This window comes from Echinops telfairi, unplaced genomic scaffold (assembly GCF_000313985.2).
Source record: "Echinops telfairi isolate 266 unplaced genomic scaffold, ASM31398v2 ScPeMD7_443;HRSCAF=831, whole genome shotgun sequence".
NCBI classification, from domain to species: domain Eukaryota; kingdom Metazoa; phylum Chordata; class Mammalia; order Afrosoricida; family Tenrecidae; genus Echinops; species Echinops telfairi.
This window is the reverse complement of record NW_022104341.1, coordinates 23,523,655-23,543,068: the sequence shown is the minus strand read 5'-3', so window position 1 is coordinate 23,543,068 and position 19,414 is coordinate 23,523,655. Positions and strand designations below refer to the sequence as shown.

The window sequence follows — 19,414 nt, the reverse complement described above, 5'->3', positions numbered from 1 at the left end:
GTCTGAATGGCTAAAGAAAAATTTCTCCAACGTTGCCGTGAACTAAAGTTCAGCTCAGGGATAGAAAATATGGATTGTGGATGGATAGCTGCACACTGCGCTTTAATGCTAAGCTCTAATGCCTGAAGCTCTCGTATAAACATATCTTTTAGAGGTGAAAAGTCCACAGGGCTTTTGATCCAAGAATATGTGTGACTGCAGAATACATTTGAAAAACATTTAATCTGAATTAAGAAGTAACTACAATATGGTTCTTTTCTAAGGCTGTGTTATTCTTCTTAAAAGTTTAGTTGTGCTCTAAAGATTGCCCACTGTATAAATAGGTTTTATTTGGTAATATTGTTTGTTTTGATTTTGCAGGTAATGTGGTTTCTCTTACAACCTTCAACTTGACTGGCCCTTAGCAATGATCTAACCAATTCTTTCCTTTCCTAGGTGAGGAAATGGAGGCATAGAGAAATCGAGTGATTTCTCCTAAGTTTAACTACTAAAGTTTAATAAAGGGTTGTCTTTATTTCCAGCACTGTAGATTTCCTCGTGATGTTAAACTCTAATGCTTGAATCATTTTGAATCACATGATGCTAATTAAAATTGTATTAGAAGATTTATAACATTAAGATCTTAAAATTAATAGATTTCCCCCCTCTATTACATACAAATGTAAGATACTTGACATATAGTAGATAAAGTTAAACAAAAGTGGTTTAAAATCCTTATAGTTTCTTTGTATTCTTACATTTGTGCTAATTTTTTTAAAAGGACTGAAAGAACTACATGCTCTTTAAAATCTAAGAAAATGTTCATATAGACTCTGTCATGAGATGGCAATTCATGTCCATCCTTTCTTTTAACAGGGTGAAGAAAGATGGATGCCATCACTAAACTAAGCATTCTTTTTACCAGCTTTGTGGTCTTTCAGCTTCTTTTCCACTTTCTAAGTTCTTGGTTTTCAGCAAAAGTTTCTCCAGCTTTTACGAGGCTCAGCTACGCAAAGAAGATCGAATGGAACTCAAGGTAAAGCCTATAAAAACAACTGGTGAATGAAGAAATAAAATTCAGTTTTGTGATGTAAAGTAGCTCTTTAAAATATCTCAAAAGAGTCTTTTTCCTTGAGGGTATAACAAAATCTAAAGTCACGTTTTAAAATTTGCCCGTAGGAATAAAAGGAAAGACAAGTAGATGCTGTGCAAAACATTAAATTAATAGTCTGATGTTGAAAGGTATTGAGATAAAATTATTTAGCTTTCTGGGAAGTATGTGGGTAAAGCTAGACACCCATCAGTTGCCTGTTTAAAAGTACTGTTTGGGTAGGGATAAGAAAAGAAAGCATTTGTTGGCATTGTAAGTGACCTACAGGCAGAATTAATAGGCTTTGGGCACACGGGAGAACACGGGACATCGTCAGTGCATCTGCACCTCTCTGTCAGTGGCCTTTTTACTGGAATTCAGAGCCCTGGTGGAAAAAGAACAAATTATCTAATGTGGAAAGCTGTTGGAGTTTTCAAAGAAATTGACTACACCCCCCCCTTGCTTCATTAATCTCCCACAGTGACTCACAGACCCTAACTCCCAGGGCTGCTTTGCCTACTTTAAAGAATTTTGCATGCTCACACGTTGCTGTGCGTTTGCAAACCTCTGTGAATTGGAGCAGCTATGGAAATGAAAAAGAAATTTGTGGTGAAAGTAGAGGTAACAGAACCTTTTGCCATTTCAACAGTTGAGTGATATTAAACATGTCCATTATGCCGTTCCACCACATCACCGTGAACTGTTCCCGAAGTTTTCCATCACCCTTGAAAGACTCCGTGTCTCCTACGCATTGCATTTTCCGTTCGTGCTCCCTCCCACCGGCATAAACTTTGAGCTCCACGTACTTGCCTGCTAGATAGTTCATCTAAGTGGGGTCATAGAATACTTTTGTGTGCTTGTTTGTTGCTGACTTACTTCACTCGGCATCACGTTCTCAAGGTTCATGTACGCCATAGTATCAAGACTTCTCTCCTTTTGATTGAGTGATGCTGTATTTATCATGTACCACGAACGTTTGTTTGCTTATCCAGGAACATGTAGCCTGTTTCCACCTTCCCAGACATCAATTTTTTTATCATTCATACCGTGAATAAGACATTCATTATTTTTGTGTGTACTTTACGCTGGTTTGTCTGGTTCATATATCCAACAGTTTTTCTTGCCCTAAGCGCAAGAGTCATTTCTCCACGTGAGTTTAAAAATTAAGAGGTAGGATGCCTGTCTTCAGAACAGCACACATCATGTTGTTCATATGTACACCCCTAAGGTACTAACCATTGTTTTGTTTGTAAGAGTCTGACACAGGAAGGTGGATAGGATGACAGAAAGAGAAGAGCAGGGTGGGAGCGTGGCATGTGCAATTCCGCTCCTACATTTTGAATCCTCCTTTTCTTTTTCACTGTGGTTAGCGTAGGGTTTTTGAATCTTGGGTTGCTGCAAATCAAAGACAGAGGGAAAGTGTAGAAGGATAGAAGAAGCAAAGCTAAAAGCGAAACAAAAGGAGGGAATTTTAAGATGCTATCCATTAGTCTTATCACTGCCACGCCACGCTATCCAGTTCCTGCATGAGAAGGGCGTCTGGGGTTTTGTAAAATTCATTAAGCTATGCAAACGGCATGTTCTTTCTGCCTCTGTCTTTCTCATCGGTGCTTCCAACTCCTGTGAGGTGGACAGTGCAACAAAGAGCACTGGCTACATTTTGAATAAAGTGTCCATTTGTGTCTTGAAATGCAGCCTTTAAGTCTTAAAATGGATGGATGACTTCAACACACAACATTCCTTCTATTAACACAAGGTCTCTGAAAAATGGGTGTTCTCAGGCATCTAACAGCAAATGGATAGGATGAAACACCTCTCCGGAAAACGCACACTGGAGGGCTCCCAGTTTGATGATCAATGAGAAATTGCTGAGCTCAGTGGACGCTTTTTCTGAGAACATATATACTTGTAGGCTCTCTATAAAAATATAAGTTTATATTTTTACAAACAAGACTATTTTTAATCTAGCTGCTGTCAAATAGCTTACAAAGTCCCATTGTGTTGCTGAACACCTAATTTTTAAATATACTGCTCTAAAATTGAACTCTTTTGAGTGGTATTGTTTCATTTGGTAATTCATACTCAGATTATTCATGGAAGATTAGATCATTAATTTAAATAGCTCCTCTAAAAATAGTCCCTAATTATTTCCTAGAGAGCCAGTGAACCTAGAGAATCTTACACGTAGGAAGATCATGCTAAACAGAAGTGCCAGTGTATAGACGTTTTTAAATACAGAAGACTAGGTCAATCGGGGTACCTGCTTCTGCTCTTATAACTGGAGCGGTTTGGTCCACTTCCATTTTTGTAAGCACAAACATTTATTTTTCATCTTCTTTCTAAAGAATTGACATATTTTATCTCAGGCAGTATCTTAGTTACCCAGGGCTGCTTTCACAGAAAGACCACAAGTGAGTGAGTTTAACCAAGAGAAATGTATTTCCTCCTGGTTCAGGAGACTAGGTTTCTGTGCTCAGCATTGGGGCTCTGGGAAGGTTCGGAGCCAGGTCTGGGGCAGGTCCGTTTCGCGTATGAGCGTCCCTCTTCCTCATCGCAACTCCTCTCACTTGTTCGGTCTCCTTTATATGCAAAATACGCCCCGCATTCATCCTGCCTCATTAACATAACAATGACAGCCTATTCCCAGATGGGATTATAACCACAGGGATAAGAGTGGTTATGCTTTAAAACACATATTTGTGGGGCTTGGGACACAATTCAACCACAACAGGCAGCATTTTGGTGTTTCTTTTTAGAAACTAAAGAATTTGCATCTAATCACATGTAGGAAGATCTTAATAAACAGAGAAGTGCCAAAGTATAGACTCCCCCCCCCCTTCAGCATTTATTTATTTTTTAAGTCAATTTATTGAGGCTCATACAATTCATCACAATACATAGATCAATTGTGTAAAGCACATCTATACATTTGTTGCCCTCATTATTCCCAAAATTCGCTTTCCTCTTGGGTTCCCAGAAGTATAGACTTTCAATACAGAATACTAATAAGCTCAGGGTATCTGCTTCTGTTCTTATAACGGGAGCTGTTTGGCCCACTATACAGTTCACTGCCCTTTAATGAATTATATGGAGCCCTGGACAGCATAGTGGTTACGCCCTTAGCTTGCACAAAGCTCGGTAGTTCAAACTCACCAGCTACCCCGAGGGGAAAAGACATGGGAATCTAGTTCCATAAGGATTCATAGCCTGGGAGCCCCTACTAGGCAGTTCTGCAGTGAACTAGGGATACGAGGAGCAGGAGGGGATGCACACCAATGGGTCAGGGTTGGTTTTAATGAACTATATGCCAGTTCCATCAATTGAGGGTGGCAATCCATCGTATTTACTACGGAACATCTCAACAGAAAGGAGCATCTGAGGCCTCTTGAACATCAGAAGTAGAGTTAGATTTCTTCTGAACGGTGACATTTTGATCTGAAGGTTATTGAACACTAAAACTAGCTACCGACGGAGGATGTTTTTGTTTTGTTTTGTTTTTCCCTCGCACAGAATATTTAATAGCAACAGAAAGCTGACTGTAGGACTAGTCACCAGGACTACACTGGGGTGATTCATTCAATCCTCAAGGAGTTTACATTTCACCCTTCCATACTAATTGGAATACGGACTGGTACCGGTGGCCTTGGCATGATTATTCCCGCCTAGTACATTGGATATGTGGAATTAATTATTCACACTTCACCTTACAAAGGCTCCTTGGTCAATGCCTTTAAATGAGTGAGCTTCATGAGCATTTAAAATAACATTTGAACATCTCATCTAGTAGATCAAATACGTTACAATATTTTTTTTACACCAAGCTTGATTTCGGTGGATACACTTCCGTTGTTTTGGAAGATTTAGGGTCATAATGTAAAGAGGGAGATCTTTTCTGTTCCATTCCTCTTTCAGTCTAATGAAGAGAAAAAAGAAACTCCCTGTCTTGTAAGCTCAATCAAGATGCCAGAAACCCTAAATAATTGGATACAAACACTCCATCGTGTCGGTGCATGCACACGGATAACCTGCACATTGCTCTTGACCATGGCCGAGTGTGGGGATCCTTTCAGGCATCAAGTCACCAATGAGCAGACTATATGCCCAGAACCCGAGGAGCCCTGGTGGCATAGTGGTTATGAGCTGAGTTGCGCAACCACCAGGTCAGCACTTTGAAACCACCAGCCGCTCTTTGGGAGAAGGAGGAATTGTGCCCAGCCCACAGTTCTACCCTGCCCCACAGGGTCACTGTGAGGGAACAGACTCCGTGACAGTGAGGTTTTTCTTTTCTTTTCATTCGTAGAAACAGATGTTTCTCATCTAAACATATTCCTTCTAGCAAAGAAAGCTGGGCCTTCATCTTGTGAACATTTCTCTTTCACTTGAGTGGTTTTTAAAAAAGCCGATTTTCTGTGCAATTTCTCTAGTTATAAGTGCTTTCGTAATACTTTCAAAGGGACTAAGAATAGCTGTCCTAGCTTTCCCACAGCCTTGTTACAAAAATCAAGTGCGATAATGCAGGTGGATGTTCATTTAAAACTGACAGCTCCAAGTTACCACATCATCGCACGATCCGTCTGAGTTCTGGTTTAAGGAAGGAAGGTGGTTAAGGCCAGTGGATCCGGAAGCACTGCCAGCCGATGTCCTAAAGTGCTGGGGACCTGACCTCCAGGGATGAGGCGGGAAGAGGATCGGGGACAAGGCACTGGGTTGTGAGCTTACCATTTACTACCTGTCTGTAAAAACCCACCTCCCGCATTATCAGGTGTGCTTCTGTCGTAAAGTGTGGGCCTTAGAATGTTGAATGACAGTTGTCTCTTATAATAACAGATGTGTTCCGCTACTATATTTAAATGCCTCCAGAATATGGTGGTGCATAAGGGCCACCAGTTCAAAGACAAGGCTTCCCTTCCCTTAAGGAATCACAGTTTCAGAAACGCAGGGGCAGTTCCGTCTGTCTTGGGGGTGCCGTGAGCCGGCATCCACTCGATGGCAGAGAGTTGGGTTCTTGGAGAATGTTAAATGCTTTGTCGGTTGGAAGGAATCTAAAGTCTTCGCATCTATTTGGTTTCATTCCAGGGTGGTGTCTACATGCCATTCTTTAGTGGTCGGAATCTTTGGCCTGTATATATTGCTTTTTGATGAACCTTCTCGAAATGATCCCTTATGGTAAGTTGTGTATCCCTAAGATAGTCAATCTGATTCCTATATTTATATTAACTGTCAATCAATAAGAACATTTCTTAAACATGTAAACTATAGTGATAGGGTTTGCTTTAGGAAAATTTATTTGTTTGAGATTTACTTCATCAAGAGGTCTTCAAGTGATTAATTTTGGGTTTGAATACAAATGAAGAGGGCCACTTTGACTAGTCTTGCCATTTTTATGACAAACAGGGGGCCTATGGTGACGCTAAACACATTCCTACTGAGTGAATGAAAGCAGGTTACTGCTATTTAAAGATAAGGTCTTGTTGAGGTAAGCTAGTCAAGAGCAGCAGCTGCTGAAGACTTAGTTTTCAAATTCATAACTGTAGCCATCAATAGATATCAAAGAGGTGGATCATGAGAATCACTGATAGCTTTGGGAGAAGAGTTCAGTTTCCACAGAGAAGCTTTGAGGCACAGATAACAGCCGTGTCTGCCAATGCGAGGGTGATTTGTAAGAGGATTCCTTTGAAAACTTTTGAATGACATTTTAATGGTAGACGTCTTTCAAACTGTATTTCCTAGTGCTGTATGAAAGGCTGAGTTCAGTTCAACTTGAGAGATGAATGTAGTTTGAGAAAGCACCACACTGGCTTATGGTACACATGGGCTTGGGGACAATTTGACCAGACATTTTAACCACTATATTTGGAAGCAAGGAAGCGGTTTTTATAATCCCATCCGAATTGCACCAGCATTGAATTTGAAACTATTTCTCAAAGTGAATCAAATTTAGTGAATTTGCCCAAGTTTCTGTATTTTCCAACTAAATAAAGCTCTCCCCCACCCTCGCAGTTTTATTTTACTTAGATAATTTTCAAAAGGACTAATCCCTTCAGGAAGTAGATATTACAACAAAGATTAGTATTTAAAAATATATTTGGATTTTTTTTGTTTGTTTACATTTGGATTTTCATGCCATTATTTATCCCAGGTCAATTTTTTGTGTGTCGTTTTTCAGATCCAGATTTGTAAAGAACTTGAATTGTGCTAAATATTTCCATTTGCAGGTGTAATTTTTGATGATTTTATTTTGCTGTATGACATCTACTTTTCGTTTCTACTGAGATTTAAATATTTTACCAGTAGCTCACATTATAAATTAGATAAAGAACTGATAATTCTGTCCTGAAGCAAAGAGCTCTGGAGAAAAGTGGAGGCCATTGTTATGTTAACCCCCCACACCTTTTTCTTGAATGATAATAGGTGAGTCTCTAATTTTTAATATGATGGTGATGTTCATACCATATTGCTGCAAAATCAGAGGCTGGATCAGATGATTTCTCGAAGTATTTGTGTTTCTGGTTTAGAATAAAGTGTTAAGATCAGCATCTGCAATTCCATTTGGATCTGCTTGTAAACCAGCAATTTGAGAACACGAGTGTAAAAGTATCTTTTGGTTATTTTACCTTAGTAAAAACATGTAGCTACTGTCTAGGAGAGACTGGTTATTTGTGTAGTTAGAAGTATTAGCATAGTTAATACAGTATTTTATGTTTTGTGCATTGCCAGCCTTAGATTGGGATCCAAGATTTCTAATGAGACACTCCTCAGGTGACTAAATATGTGGGAGTATAGGTGGGAGTGGGCTATTCGATGTCTTCCAAAGCCATCATAAATTCCACTGGTAGAATGGTTAATGCCTCCCAAATTCTAGAAAGCGTGAAAAACAAAACCAAAAAACCAGATCACCTTTAGTTTACTCCCCCGCCCCACATCCAACTTGAATGTGGAGATTCTAGGATTAGTTCTGAAATTTTGGTCTTAGTACAAAATGTGTTAGGGGCTCTTAGTCATTCTCAGGAGACCTTACTATTTACTCACTTTTAGGCTCTCAGAGGATTACGTTCTTCGGTCTAGTCTGAGCTTTGAGAGTTGATGATTGATTATCACGGGCACTTGGGAGACGGGGTATCGTCCAGAGTAAACTTCAGGGAAGATAGGAACTATAGAAGATGACCGCTGTGATTGGACAGGAAGACTCCAAGATTTCCTCTGTGTGGCATGGGCAGACCTGAGACTGGGAGCAGCCTCTGCTGCCAGTACTGATACTCTGTATAACTGTTATTGTGTGCTTTATATTTGAAATTGGCAACTTTACTATTGGTGAAACTACAGAAAATGTTTTCATATTTAAATCTCAATAGCAAAAAGCAAAGGTAGGCATCATTTATAACCGGTGTGCTGAAGAAAAAGAAAAGGAAACTAATTATGGTTTTTAAAAATATTTGCAGGGGTGATTCATCACTTGTGAATGTGAATATTTCTGTTGCTTCAGGCTACCTCATTTCTGGTATGTGATTTGTGTTTTTCTTTTTAAAATGCTTATGATGTGTACAAAGATGATGTGCTGTATGCTTTTAGTTTATTTACTGGAGGATATAGCCTTTAGAGTCCATACACAGAGAAGAAGAGCTGGTAGTTGAACATGAGACATTCTTCCTGTTGGCTCTTTCTCAGCTGCAGACTGGAGTCTCACATGACAGACTCTAGACATTGCTTGCTAGTGATGGTCCTATGCTGTTCTCGGCTGCTAACCAAAAGGGGGGTGGTGAAGCCCACACTGTGGTGCCGTGGAAGAAAGGCCTGGCAATTTATCTCCATAAAGATTCCAACAGTGCTGTGGAGCTCTTTTCTACTCTGTAGCACACGGAGTTGCCATGAGTGGAATCAATAAACTCCATGACTTGATACTTGGGTCTGAAGAGTCTCTCAGGTATAATTACTGTAAAGCCAAAGAAGTCTACGTTCCTCCCTTGGAAGGGCCCTTGATTTGTGCCCTTTTGATAGCTTGGTTAAAATCTGCAAAAGAAAACTGCTTCAGCCAAGACCAGTTACATCCAGACCTTTTCTGCTCCACAGCTCCCTCGTGTTTGGTGGAGTTGTAGTGGCCAAAGGCATTTATACAATTAGCTAAAGGAGAAGTTGATTTAGGAATATGTAATTTTAATGGAAAAAGAAATGTTTGGACCACCTCAATAAAACAAGAGACAGAATGGATTTCCTGATTTAGGTAGTTATATAGAAACTTTATTTAGTAGATTATACATTTATTTAAAGATAGAAAATTTAAAAAGAATAAAATATGAAATGAACCAAAAATGAGAAATAATAGTGGCAACAAACTTTTTTGCCAATGGAAAGTAAATTGTACAAAAATAAATCATAACAAAATGCAGTAATTCGTGAAGTGGAAGAGAGAAATTTTGAGTAGAGATGTTAATAGGTCGGTGAATTACTTAATCCTTTTAGGACAAGTGTGTCACATGAATACATTGGAAACGATTTTCTAGTTTGACCTAATGTGCTTTCCTTTCCAAGGATAACTTGAAATTCGTAATACATCACATGGGAAATTATGAATGGGGTCCATTCAGAGAGAGGTAATATCCAGGCTACTTCACAGTCTCATATGGAAGAAATGCCACAAGGTGATCCAAAAAATTTGCAAATAAGAGCTATGAATTTGAAATAATTTTTTTCCAAACACTCGAACATTAAAAAGCTGAGCGAAAGGCCAATTCATTTTATCTCCCCACAGAAAATATTGTAAAACCACTGTCATAAAACAAACGACCGCGGAGTGTGCGGTCCGGGTTTGTAGGGAAATGTCCACCAAGAAGGATTTCTGACAGCTCATGAAGAGTGGCACAGTGCTTTCCTGGTTTGTTTGTTTTTTAATTTGTGGTGTTTATGGCAAAATTTATAATTTGAGAATTTCTTTTCTCTTTTTAAATAGTAATCTCTAATTTCGTATTGTACTTTTTATTTTTATAAGAGAAGGGTCTAACTTATTAAAAACTTTAAAACAAAACACCTATTCTCATTGAATGGATACCAACTCTGAGCGAGCCTTAGGGCCAAGTAGACCTACTCCCTATAGAAGCAGATGGCCCCATCTTTTTCCCACAGAGCAGAGGGTGGGTCTGAACTACCAACCTTGTGGTTAGCAGCCCAACACTTAACTCACTATGCCCTCAGGTGTCTGGCTGTGTTAGACATTTGTATACATGTCTAAATTTCATGCTTAGCCAAGAGGTAAAAAAAAAGACAGAAAATAAAACTTACATCAACTTTTTAAGAGTTTTTGCTCGTGTTAAAAGAAACTATTTCCTAAATCGTGGTTTTAGATTCAAGACCAAAGAAAATGGATACCCTGACTTCTTGCCATGTATTTTTATTCATCACAGTTCTTTGTGGTTTTGCCATTTTAGACTAATAATTAATTTGTCACTCATTTTCTGTTTGTTGAATTTGCTTTATCTACCACCATCTTATCTAAGAATCAATGTAATAATGGAAATCAATCATTTAAGCTTTTAGAATTTGATACCATTTTCATTTTATTTACCTTAGAAGCACGCTGTTCATTTATTCACTGATCAACAGCGGGAGCCCAATGTGGTGCATGGGGTGTGCACTGCTGCTGTTTTAGAAGCAGGTTGCCAGGTCTTTCTTCCTAGTCCCTCTCAGTCTGAAACCTGTTCCGCCTCCTAACGATGCCTCCACTGACAGGCAGTTGATAGATGAACATGGGCTTACTGACTGATGATCTACTTGGATCTCTCAAATAGAAGGCAAGGACCTACCACGGGATCATCAGTGCCCCTCACGCCCAAAGTGAGGGGAGGCAGTTCTGTCAAAGCAGATCATTTACAATAAAGTGGGTTATTGGACTAGCTGTGGTCTGAACAAACTGCTGTGGACTGACAGTGGTGAATTGTCAGAAGAAAGTCAATACATTTGGTAACAATGAGGCTTTCTTCCTTAATCATACCGTACTAATTTTTTCTTCTTATAGATTTGTTGCTTATCATTTTGTATTGGAGAGTGATCGGTGACAAAATATTTGTCATTCATCATTGTACAGTGCTGTACGCATACTACTTTATCCTGGTGAGTACCATGCTTCGCAGTCTCTTAACAAGCAGACGAGCTTGGGTATAATGATTTAAGGGGGAACACAAGTCTAAGCGTGCATTCTTAATTTTATCAAGACCAACTCAAGACTTGTTTTGTAATTAACCAAAACAATCACTTAGTGTAGATCTGTATTAGTTTGACTGTTTGGATTTTGCTAAATTTTGAGACATACAGATGACTCTAATATTTTGGAATTTTGGACTATTAGAATTAGGTAAATATAGACTGCCTTTTAAGATGCATTTATGATTTAGCAGCCAGGTGAAGGTAGAGATTTCTGTCAAAACTCATAAATTATGTTTCCCTGCTTAATCACGTGCTCCCTGGTTCAGCAGCTTGGTGCACTGAGAGGCGTCTTGCTCGGAGGCTTCCTCGGGATCACAGAAAGGAGCTTAGAGAGGGTCACTGTAACAAACCTTAGGCAGTAAAGCACTTTCAATTTCATATAGGACATTATTTTTCTATATGCCCACAACAAATCCAGTGCCATTGAGTTGATTCTGATTCATAGGGACCCTATAGGATAGAGTAGACCTCACTCCCTGGGATTTCTTCTCCCACAGAGCAGCTGGTGTGTTTGAAGCTCAGCATTCAGTTAGTAACTCAGAGCCAAACTCAGGACACCACCAGGACTCCTTATCTTTTTTGCCCACCTGTTGGTAAAATAGCAATTTTAGATCCTTTGTATGTTTGGTTGTCTTTTTGAACCTAGATAAACCAACAAGCTGAAAAAATATATTTGGAATCCATGTATCTGTATAAACTAGAATTTAATCAATTATATGTAATAGACATGACGTAAAATTCCATGTTTTAAAACTTGAATGTAACTTCTGTTAATTACAGGTAGTTAAAAATTAAATCTAACAATGATAAATTTAAAAAAATGTTCTGATCCTATGGGATGGTCAAAATTTTACTCTTAAATATTATAACCATTAATATAGAGCAATTTTAAGATGCATCAAAGGACTTCTTTTTAGATAGCTGGTATATAGGTACCTTGCTTCTTTAGTATTTTTCATAAAAAGGAAGGCAAACTGTTGGCAAAATGCAGGTTCCCTCTGTGAAGAGCGTATGTACAGGTACAATTTATATGTTCTCTAAACATGAGTACAGGAGCCCTGGTGGTGGTGTGGTTATGCATTGGGTTGCTAACCCAAGGTCAACAGTTCAAAACCACCAGCAGTTCCTCAGGAGAAGGTAGAGCTTTCTACTCCGATAAAGAGTTATAGTTTCGAAAACTCACAGTTCTACCCTGTCCTTTTAAAGAAATAGTATAAAGTGGAAATTCCTTTGATGTACAGTATTATAGCTTATATAATATGTTGATGACTTTTTTTCTTCTTTTGTACCTCTAACATAGTTACTGGTGGTTTATGGGTCTCTGGTGGAGTAATTTATAGCTTAAGGAATCCTCTTCTGTCTGTACAAATTAAACCAAATCTGTTGCCATGAAATTGGCTCCAACCCATCACCATGCCATGTGTTAATAGAATAGAGCAGCTTCCTAGACTTTTCTTGTCTGTAATCTTCACAGAGACAGTTGGCCAGGCCTTTCTTCGATGGCATGTCTGGGTGGGTTTGAACTGCCAACTTTCAGGTTGGCAGTCAAGTGCAAAGCACTTATGCTACCCTGGGACCTTTCTATGAATGCTGTTGTTGGTGCCCTTATGTTTGTCCGGACTTAGAGTGACCCGGTGTGCAACAGAATGCCGCGATGCCGCGTTCCTGATTATCTTCACGGTCAGGCTGTGTTTGAGCCTTTGTTGCGTTGAGCCCCTGTGGGGGGCCTTTCTCTTTGGTTCACGCTTCACTTGATCAAGCACTTTATGTTGGAGATTAATCCCCACGACAGGCTGTAGTTTTTGATCCTCATCAGGTAAGTGCTTCAAGTCCTCTTCACTTTCAGCTAGGTTGTGTTGTCTGCATTTTTCAGGGTGTTAATATGTCTTTCTTCAGTCTCGAAGGAGGGCATCATGCGTGGTTACGTGCCAGACGGGGCAGTAGGGACAGCAGGGTTAACTGGTGATTTAGTCTATTGTGCATGGGCCCACAGAGCTGGAACTGCCGTGGTGGCACCTTCCAACAACCACCTGTTCTTCTCCTGAGACTGGTCCCTGCTGACAGACAGCATGGCCAAAGTGAGGCACAGCCTCGCCACTTCCATTCCATGGAGCATTCTGACGGGCTCTACTGCCAAGCCAGGTTGGTTTGTTTTTCTGGCAGTCCATGATATATATATATATTCAATATTCTTCACCGACACCCTAATTCATCTGCCCCCAACTTTCTTCAGTCTTCCTATTTACTTCCAGCCAGTACGTGCGGATGAGGTGATTGAAGACCCGTGGCTTCCGTCAGGTGCACCTCAGTCTTCCACGTGACCCCGTGCTCGCTTCACTATTGAATATGCCTTTTGATTTCTTATCATTATCTACAGAGAGAGGTTACACTCATAACACTTTTTTCGAATGTTTAGGTTTCACCTCTTCTTGGACAGGATACTAAATATCATGAAAACCCAATAAGCTCACCTTTTCCTTGAAGGGAAATAAGTACATTTATGCTTCCGTGTTCTGTGTTGAAGGCTACATCACCGTCCTTTGGCTTCTCTGGGGCTGCATCTGTATTTCCGATTCTGAATCGTCTCCTCTCCCCAAACCATAGCATGAAGTGAGCAGCAATAGCCTTCATTAGCTCTAGGGCAGACCCCCGGGGATGCAGGTCCCCTGTCTCTCCCGTGCCACCACATCCCCTGCGCTCCGATCATGCAATGACTTGAACGTCGAACATGTGTCTTCAGCTGGGCCTTGGGGCATTTATTTAGGTGTGCTTGTGTGCTAGGGGCAGTGTGAGCCTCGGAAGTGAGAATTACAGTCTGAGCATTGTCACACTTGATCTCAGTCAAGTGTGCGTGAAGCGATATTGAAAATGAAAGGCTTGTGTGTCAGCTACGATAAATGTTCAGTCGGCAGGCACGCATTATAAAAGCAGTCTTGGGTGTAGCCTGAGGAAACATTTCTCCACCACATTGCCATGAACTCATGCTATGGCTCACTAACATTTTGCTGTTGTGTTAAAAAAGGACTTTAATTTATTTTCTGCTCTTACTTCCCTAAATGTTGTATGGAGGGGCCGTGAAAAAGAGGACGGGCACCACGGAGACGGATTGATGCAGGGGCGGCAACAAGGGGCTCAAACAAGCGGGTGATGCAAGACAGGCAACAGCCCGCTCTGTTGTACATAGGGAGGCTACAATCACAGCGACCCCGTGGCACCTAACAAGGACAGTGTGTGTGTGTGTGTGTGTGTGTATACACACACATATGAATACATATCACGGGCACTTCATTTTTTTAGGAGCCCTGGTGGCATAGTGGCTATGAGTTGGGCTAGTAACCTCAAGGTCAGCAGTTTAAAACCACCAGCATCTCCCTGGGAGATGCTTTCTACTCCCTGGAAGAGTTACAGTCTCAGAAACTCGCTGGGGCAAGTCTGCCCTGTCCCATAGGCTCCTGTGAGCTGGCATTGACTCGATGGCAGTGAGTTTGGCTTTTGGCTTTTTAATATTTTTACCCTGGCTAGTCTCTCATTTAGTTGCGATTAGCTAACTATATAATTTGCTTTTAATTAGATTTGTAAAGTTAGGTTAATACTAATGAAGCAATTCATTCCCCAATTTAAAATTCTTCAAGTTGATTGCTCACTATTGTAAAGAAAAGAGTTGAAGATCTCCCTTTTTAAGTAGGAAAAAGATTAATAGGTGCTTCAAGTTTAAAAAAATATTTTTCTGTCAGTATTAAACATATTTTCTTTTTTTGCTGCACAAGATCTCTTTATTTTATTTTTAAAAATCATTTTATTGGGGGCTCTTATAGCTCTTATAACAATCTATACATCAATTGTATCAAGCATATTTGTACATATGTCGCCATCATTATTTTATAGATCTTTACTTTCTATTTGAGCCCTTGGTATCAGGTCCTCTTCCCCCACCCCACCCCCTTGTGACCCCTTGATAAATGATAAGATATTATCATCTTCATATCTTACACTGATTGCTGTCTCACTTCCCCATTGTTTGTCCCCCCGGGGTGTGTGTGTGTGGGGTTATGCGTTGATCATTGTGATCGGTTCCCCCTTCCTCCCCTTCTCTCCCCATCCTCCCCTAACCCTCTGGTATCACTACTCCCATTTCTGTTCCTGAAGAGCTTAGCCGACCTGGATTCCGTGTGCCGTGAGCTCTTTTCTGTACCAGTGTACATGCTCCCATCTAGCCAGAACTGAAAGGACTGGGGTCATGACAGTGGTGGGTGAGGAAGCCTCAAGGAACCAGAGGAATACTGTGTTTCATCGGTGCTGAGCTGCAGCCTGGTTGACTCATCCTTTCCTTATAACCCTTCTGTGAGGAGATGTCCTACTGCCTACAGATGGGTTTTGGGTCTCTGTTCCGACTTCCCTCTTTCTCAACAATATGTTGTTGTTTGTGTTGGGTCTTCTGATGCCTTCTGATATCGATCCGGTCAACACCTCATGATCACACAAGCTGGTGAGCTTCTTCCATGTGGGCTTGTGGCTTCCCTACTAGATGGCCACCTTTTTTAAACTTCAATCCTTTAAGACCCCTGATGCTATATCTTTTGGTAGCTGGGCACCATCAGCCTTCTTCACAACATTTGCTCGTGCACCCATTTTGTCTTCAGTGATCATGCTGGGAGGGTGAGTGTCACAGAATGCCAGCTTATTAAAATAAAGTGTTCTTTCATTGAGGCAGGGCTTGAGCAGAAGCCCACATATAAATTTATGTACACAGGCCAATACCTCTATTGTTATGAATTAATGTATTTACATATGTATACACCTGTGTGCACACCTATGTTTATACCTATATCCATAGCTTCGCTTCCTAGCTCTTTCCTCTGTCTCCTTTTACCTTCCTCCTGCCCCACCATCAGCTCACCCTTCTTCTGCCTCTTAGTAATTCCTCTCAGTCATGTTGCTGTCTCTATGTTCTCCTCGTTGTTGATTTGAATTCCCGAGTGGTTCCTGTCTATGGCGTTGTTTGCTCACCACTCCCTTCTGCTGCCTCCCCCTCCCCCCAAGTCCCTCTGGAACTACCGGTCCCATTGCTTTCTCCTTGAACCTGCTTCCCATACCAATAGTGATGGAGACAAAAAAAAAAAAGGAAACAAGAGAGATTAAAAAAACAATAACTAGCAAAAGAACCAAAAAAGTATACATAATTCCAAGTCTGTCTGCTGACCTTTATGACTCTCCACACTGGTCCTAGGGAATTTTGGGCACTGCCGCTCCTAGCCTGAAGTCTATATTTGGGGCTCCTCGGGGGCTTTGTGGCTTTGCTTTGCTCCTGTTGCTGATCTGTTATGTTCCCTTGTTCGCTTGCTCAGCTGTGGGGAGTTCAGACCAGACAACCTCCCCGCAACGTGTCCCCTGTATGGTCCTCTGTTGCTATGTGCTCCAGCCAGGGGACATCGGGTCTTGAGCTGTTGTCAGTCCTCCAGTCTGCTCTGTGCCTTAGGAGCTCTGTGTAGAGACATCATCCTCAGGGCTCGGTGTGTCCATACTGGGTCTAGACCCTCACACTCTCTTTTTCCTTCTTGGTTTGCTTCTGTGTGGGTGTGGCAGGCCAGCCCTTCTCCCCAATCTGTAGTTTTAATGTTGTCCTCTGTAGCACACACTTCCAGGGAGGCGGTCAGTTTATTTTGATAAACTGATTGGACCTGGCAAGGGGCTAGCAGAACCCTCAGGCAGACATGGTGAACTTAGAGCATTCTTGAATCGCTTCATGAGTAAAAATCACCAGTGGCGGGGGGTGGGGGGGAACTAACCCAGACCCTAGTACACTGAACCCATTTTTAGCACCCAGTCTCCCAGTATTAGCCTGCTTGGTTCTTAATTTTTTGGTCTAACAGCAGGAGCGCCGTGGATGCCGTCTTGCATCCTCCCCCAAATATGTTTTATTATATGTTAATTTAGTGGGAAATATTGATCACACAGGTCTTAATATTAAATCTTGCTTTAGTAAGCTATATCAAGTTGCTGTTTTGCACACTCACCTAGTCCACAGAACGATTATCCAAAATTGGATTATCCTTTGAAATGTTGCTATTTGCACAATTATTATAAAAACAAAAACCAAACTCAGGGACACCTAGTCGATTTCGACTCAGAGACGCGATTGGACAGACTAGAACTGCCCTTGTGGGTTTCTGAAACTATAAATCTTTATGAGAGCAGAAAGCCTCATCATCTAGTGAACTACCGTTTTCCTTTCAGGCTACTCCAATTGGAGAAAAGAAGGCTTCAAAAAGCTTTCCCCAAAAATGGAATGATAAGAGAATAGACTTTTTCCATGTACTATTTGAAGTACCCTCATATATGTGTAACTCATTAAATTAGTATGTATGTATATATATATATGCATATGTGTATGTATATTACATGTATTTCCATTTTCTTTTGGAATGTATTATCATATATTTAATAGTGATATCTGATATTATGGTCCTCTATAGTTTATCAACTAGGTAAGGCCTTCCTCACTTTTGGGTCAGGGGCAGTCCACACTCGCTCCACACTCCTTGTTCTTTGGTCACTGCTTCCTCCTTGTCTGTGGGCACACAGCGTCCTCTCCGCTTTTTGCCTAGGAATTGCCTTAGCAGTCCCCTTTGCTGCTCTCAAATTCTCTCACTCCCTCTCTTGTTGATAGATTGGACTTGGTGTATGATGATGTCAGAAAACTGTTTTGGCCATCCTAGTTAATATTTTATTCTTAATTAAAAGTTTTTAAAAAAGAAATGTTAACAAAGTTAGGAAAAGGGATGAATAATCCTTATTCTGGGCGAGGCATTGCCTTTTGCACAAAAGCGTCAGGCTTGAATAATAGACTGGAACACATAGGTAGAATTTGCTAGTGGCAAACATTAGGTGTTACTTTTAAGTGTAATAGGAGTGTAAGAAGTGAGGACTGACCTGAAGGTGGTAGATGAGCTCAACTTTAATTGAGCCAATCCCTTGCCACATCTGCTAAACCAAGAATACAGTGTCAAGTTTAGATTCTATTGGGAAGCGCAAATCCAATTCAAGCAAACTTGCAGTTTGTCTGCTCACCCCATGCTCAAGATCACCATCTTCTGAGGTTCCTGAGCCTGCCAGTAGTCGGAGGAGGCCTTCCTGACAGCTGTAGAGAGGTGATTAGAGTAGGCCGCTGTTGTCCTACCACAGGTGATCAAAGGGCCTGGAAGATCAGCCTCAAAGACTAGGAGTTGGGAATACAGTGGTGTTGAAATGTGAAATCACTGTCGGTGTTCTTGGTGTTAGGTGCCTGCGAGTCAGTGCTGCTTCACAGCAGCAGTACGTACACTAGACCAAAACCCGCACACACCCGCCGGCCTCCCGAGTGCTCTCCTGTGTGAGCCCACTGTTGCAGCCACTGTGTCAGTCCATCTCGTTGAGGGCCTTCCTCTTTTTCGCTGCCCCTCCACTTTGCCAACCATGATGTCCTTCTCCAGGGACTAAGAGAAACTACTAGTCAACTTAAAAAGGAGTAGACATACTCTGGTTATTTTAGATCTTGGAACTAGGACCAATTGAGGATGGTAAAGAGAGTAGGGAGACTTCCGTTTGTGTTAGTCTGGGTTGACTAGAAAAACAAATTCTTAGACCCTCATGTGTATCAGAAAGAGCGTTTTATATACAAGGGCAATTGAATATTGAGCCCAGTCCAGATTAGGTCCATAAGTCCAATATTAGCCCATATGTCCGATACCAATCTATAAAGTCCTCTTCAGACTCACAAAACACATGAAATGATGCTGAATGCAGGAAGAGTACAGGCTAGTGGGCGGGAAATCTTGTGGATCCGGTGGCATTATTTCCCACCTCCAAGGAGGAAATATAGGAGTTCCCAGAGTCCTCAGGAGAAGGCCATGCCCACCCAGACGCCTCATTGGCTATATCCTGATTAACAGGCTAGACTCCACCCCTACACTCTTAATCCTCAAATTGACACCAGATTAGGTAACTACCACAAACACTCTCAGTGATTAAAGGAGTATCCGGAGGTTCATGACCTACCTTTGAAATGCAATGTTCTAATACCATGTTATTTTCTTTTTTTTTTTTTAAACATTTTATTAGGGGCTCATACAACTGTTATCCCAATCCATACACACATCAATTGTGTAAAGCACA

General features: G+C 41.0%; 1 protein-coding gene across 1 annotated transcript in view; it reads left to right on the top strand.

Moving 5' to 3' along the window:
- LOC101649888 (TLC domain-containing protein 4) overlaps positions 1-19,414 on the top strand; it is a 107,463-nt gene that overhangs the window by 61,086 nt on the left and 26,963 nt on the right. The window contains exons 4-7 of the mRNA XM_004699569.2: positions 856-1,015; positions 6,146-6,235; positions 8,509-8,567; positions 11,076-11,170. Of these exons, the coding sequence (XP_004699626.1) occupies positions 867-1,015; positions 6,146-6,235; positions 8,509-8,567; positions 11,076-11,170 (393 nt within the window). The 5' untranslated portion in view covers positions 856-866. The remainder of the gene's footprint in view (positions 1-855; positions 1,016-6,145; positions 6,236-8,508; positions 8,568-11,075; positions 11,171-19,414) is intronic.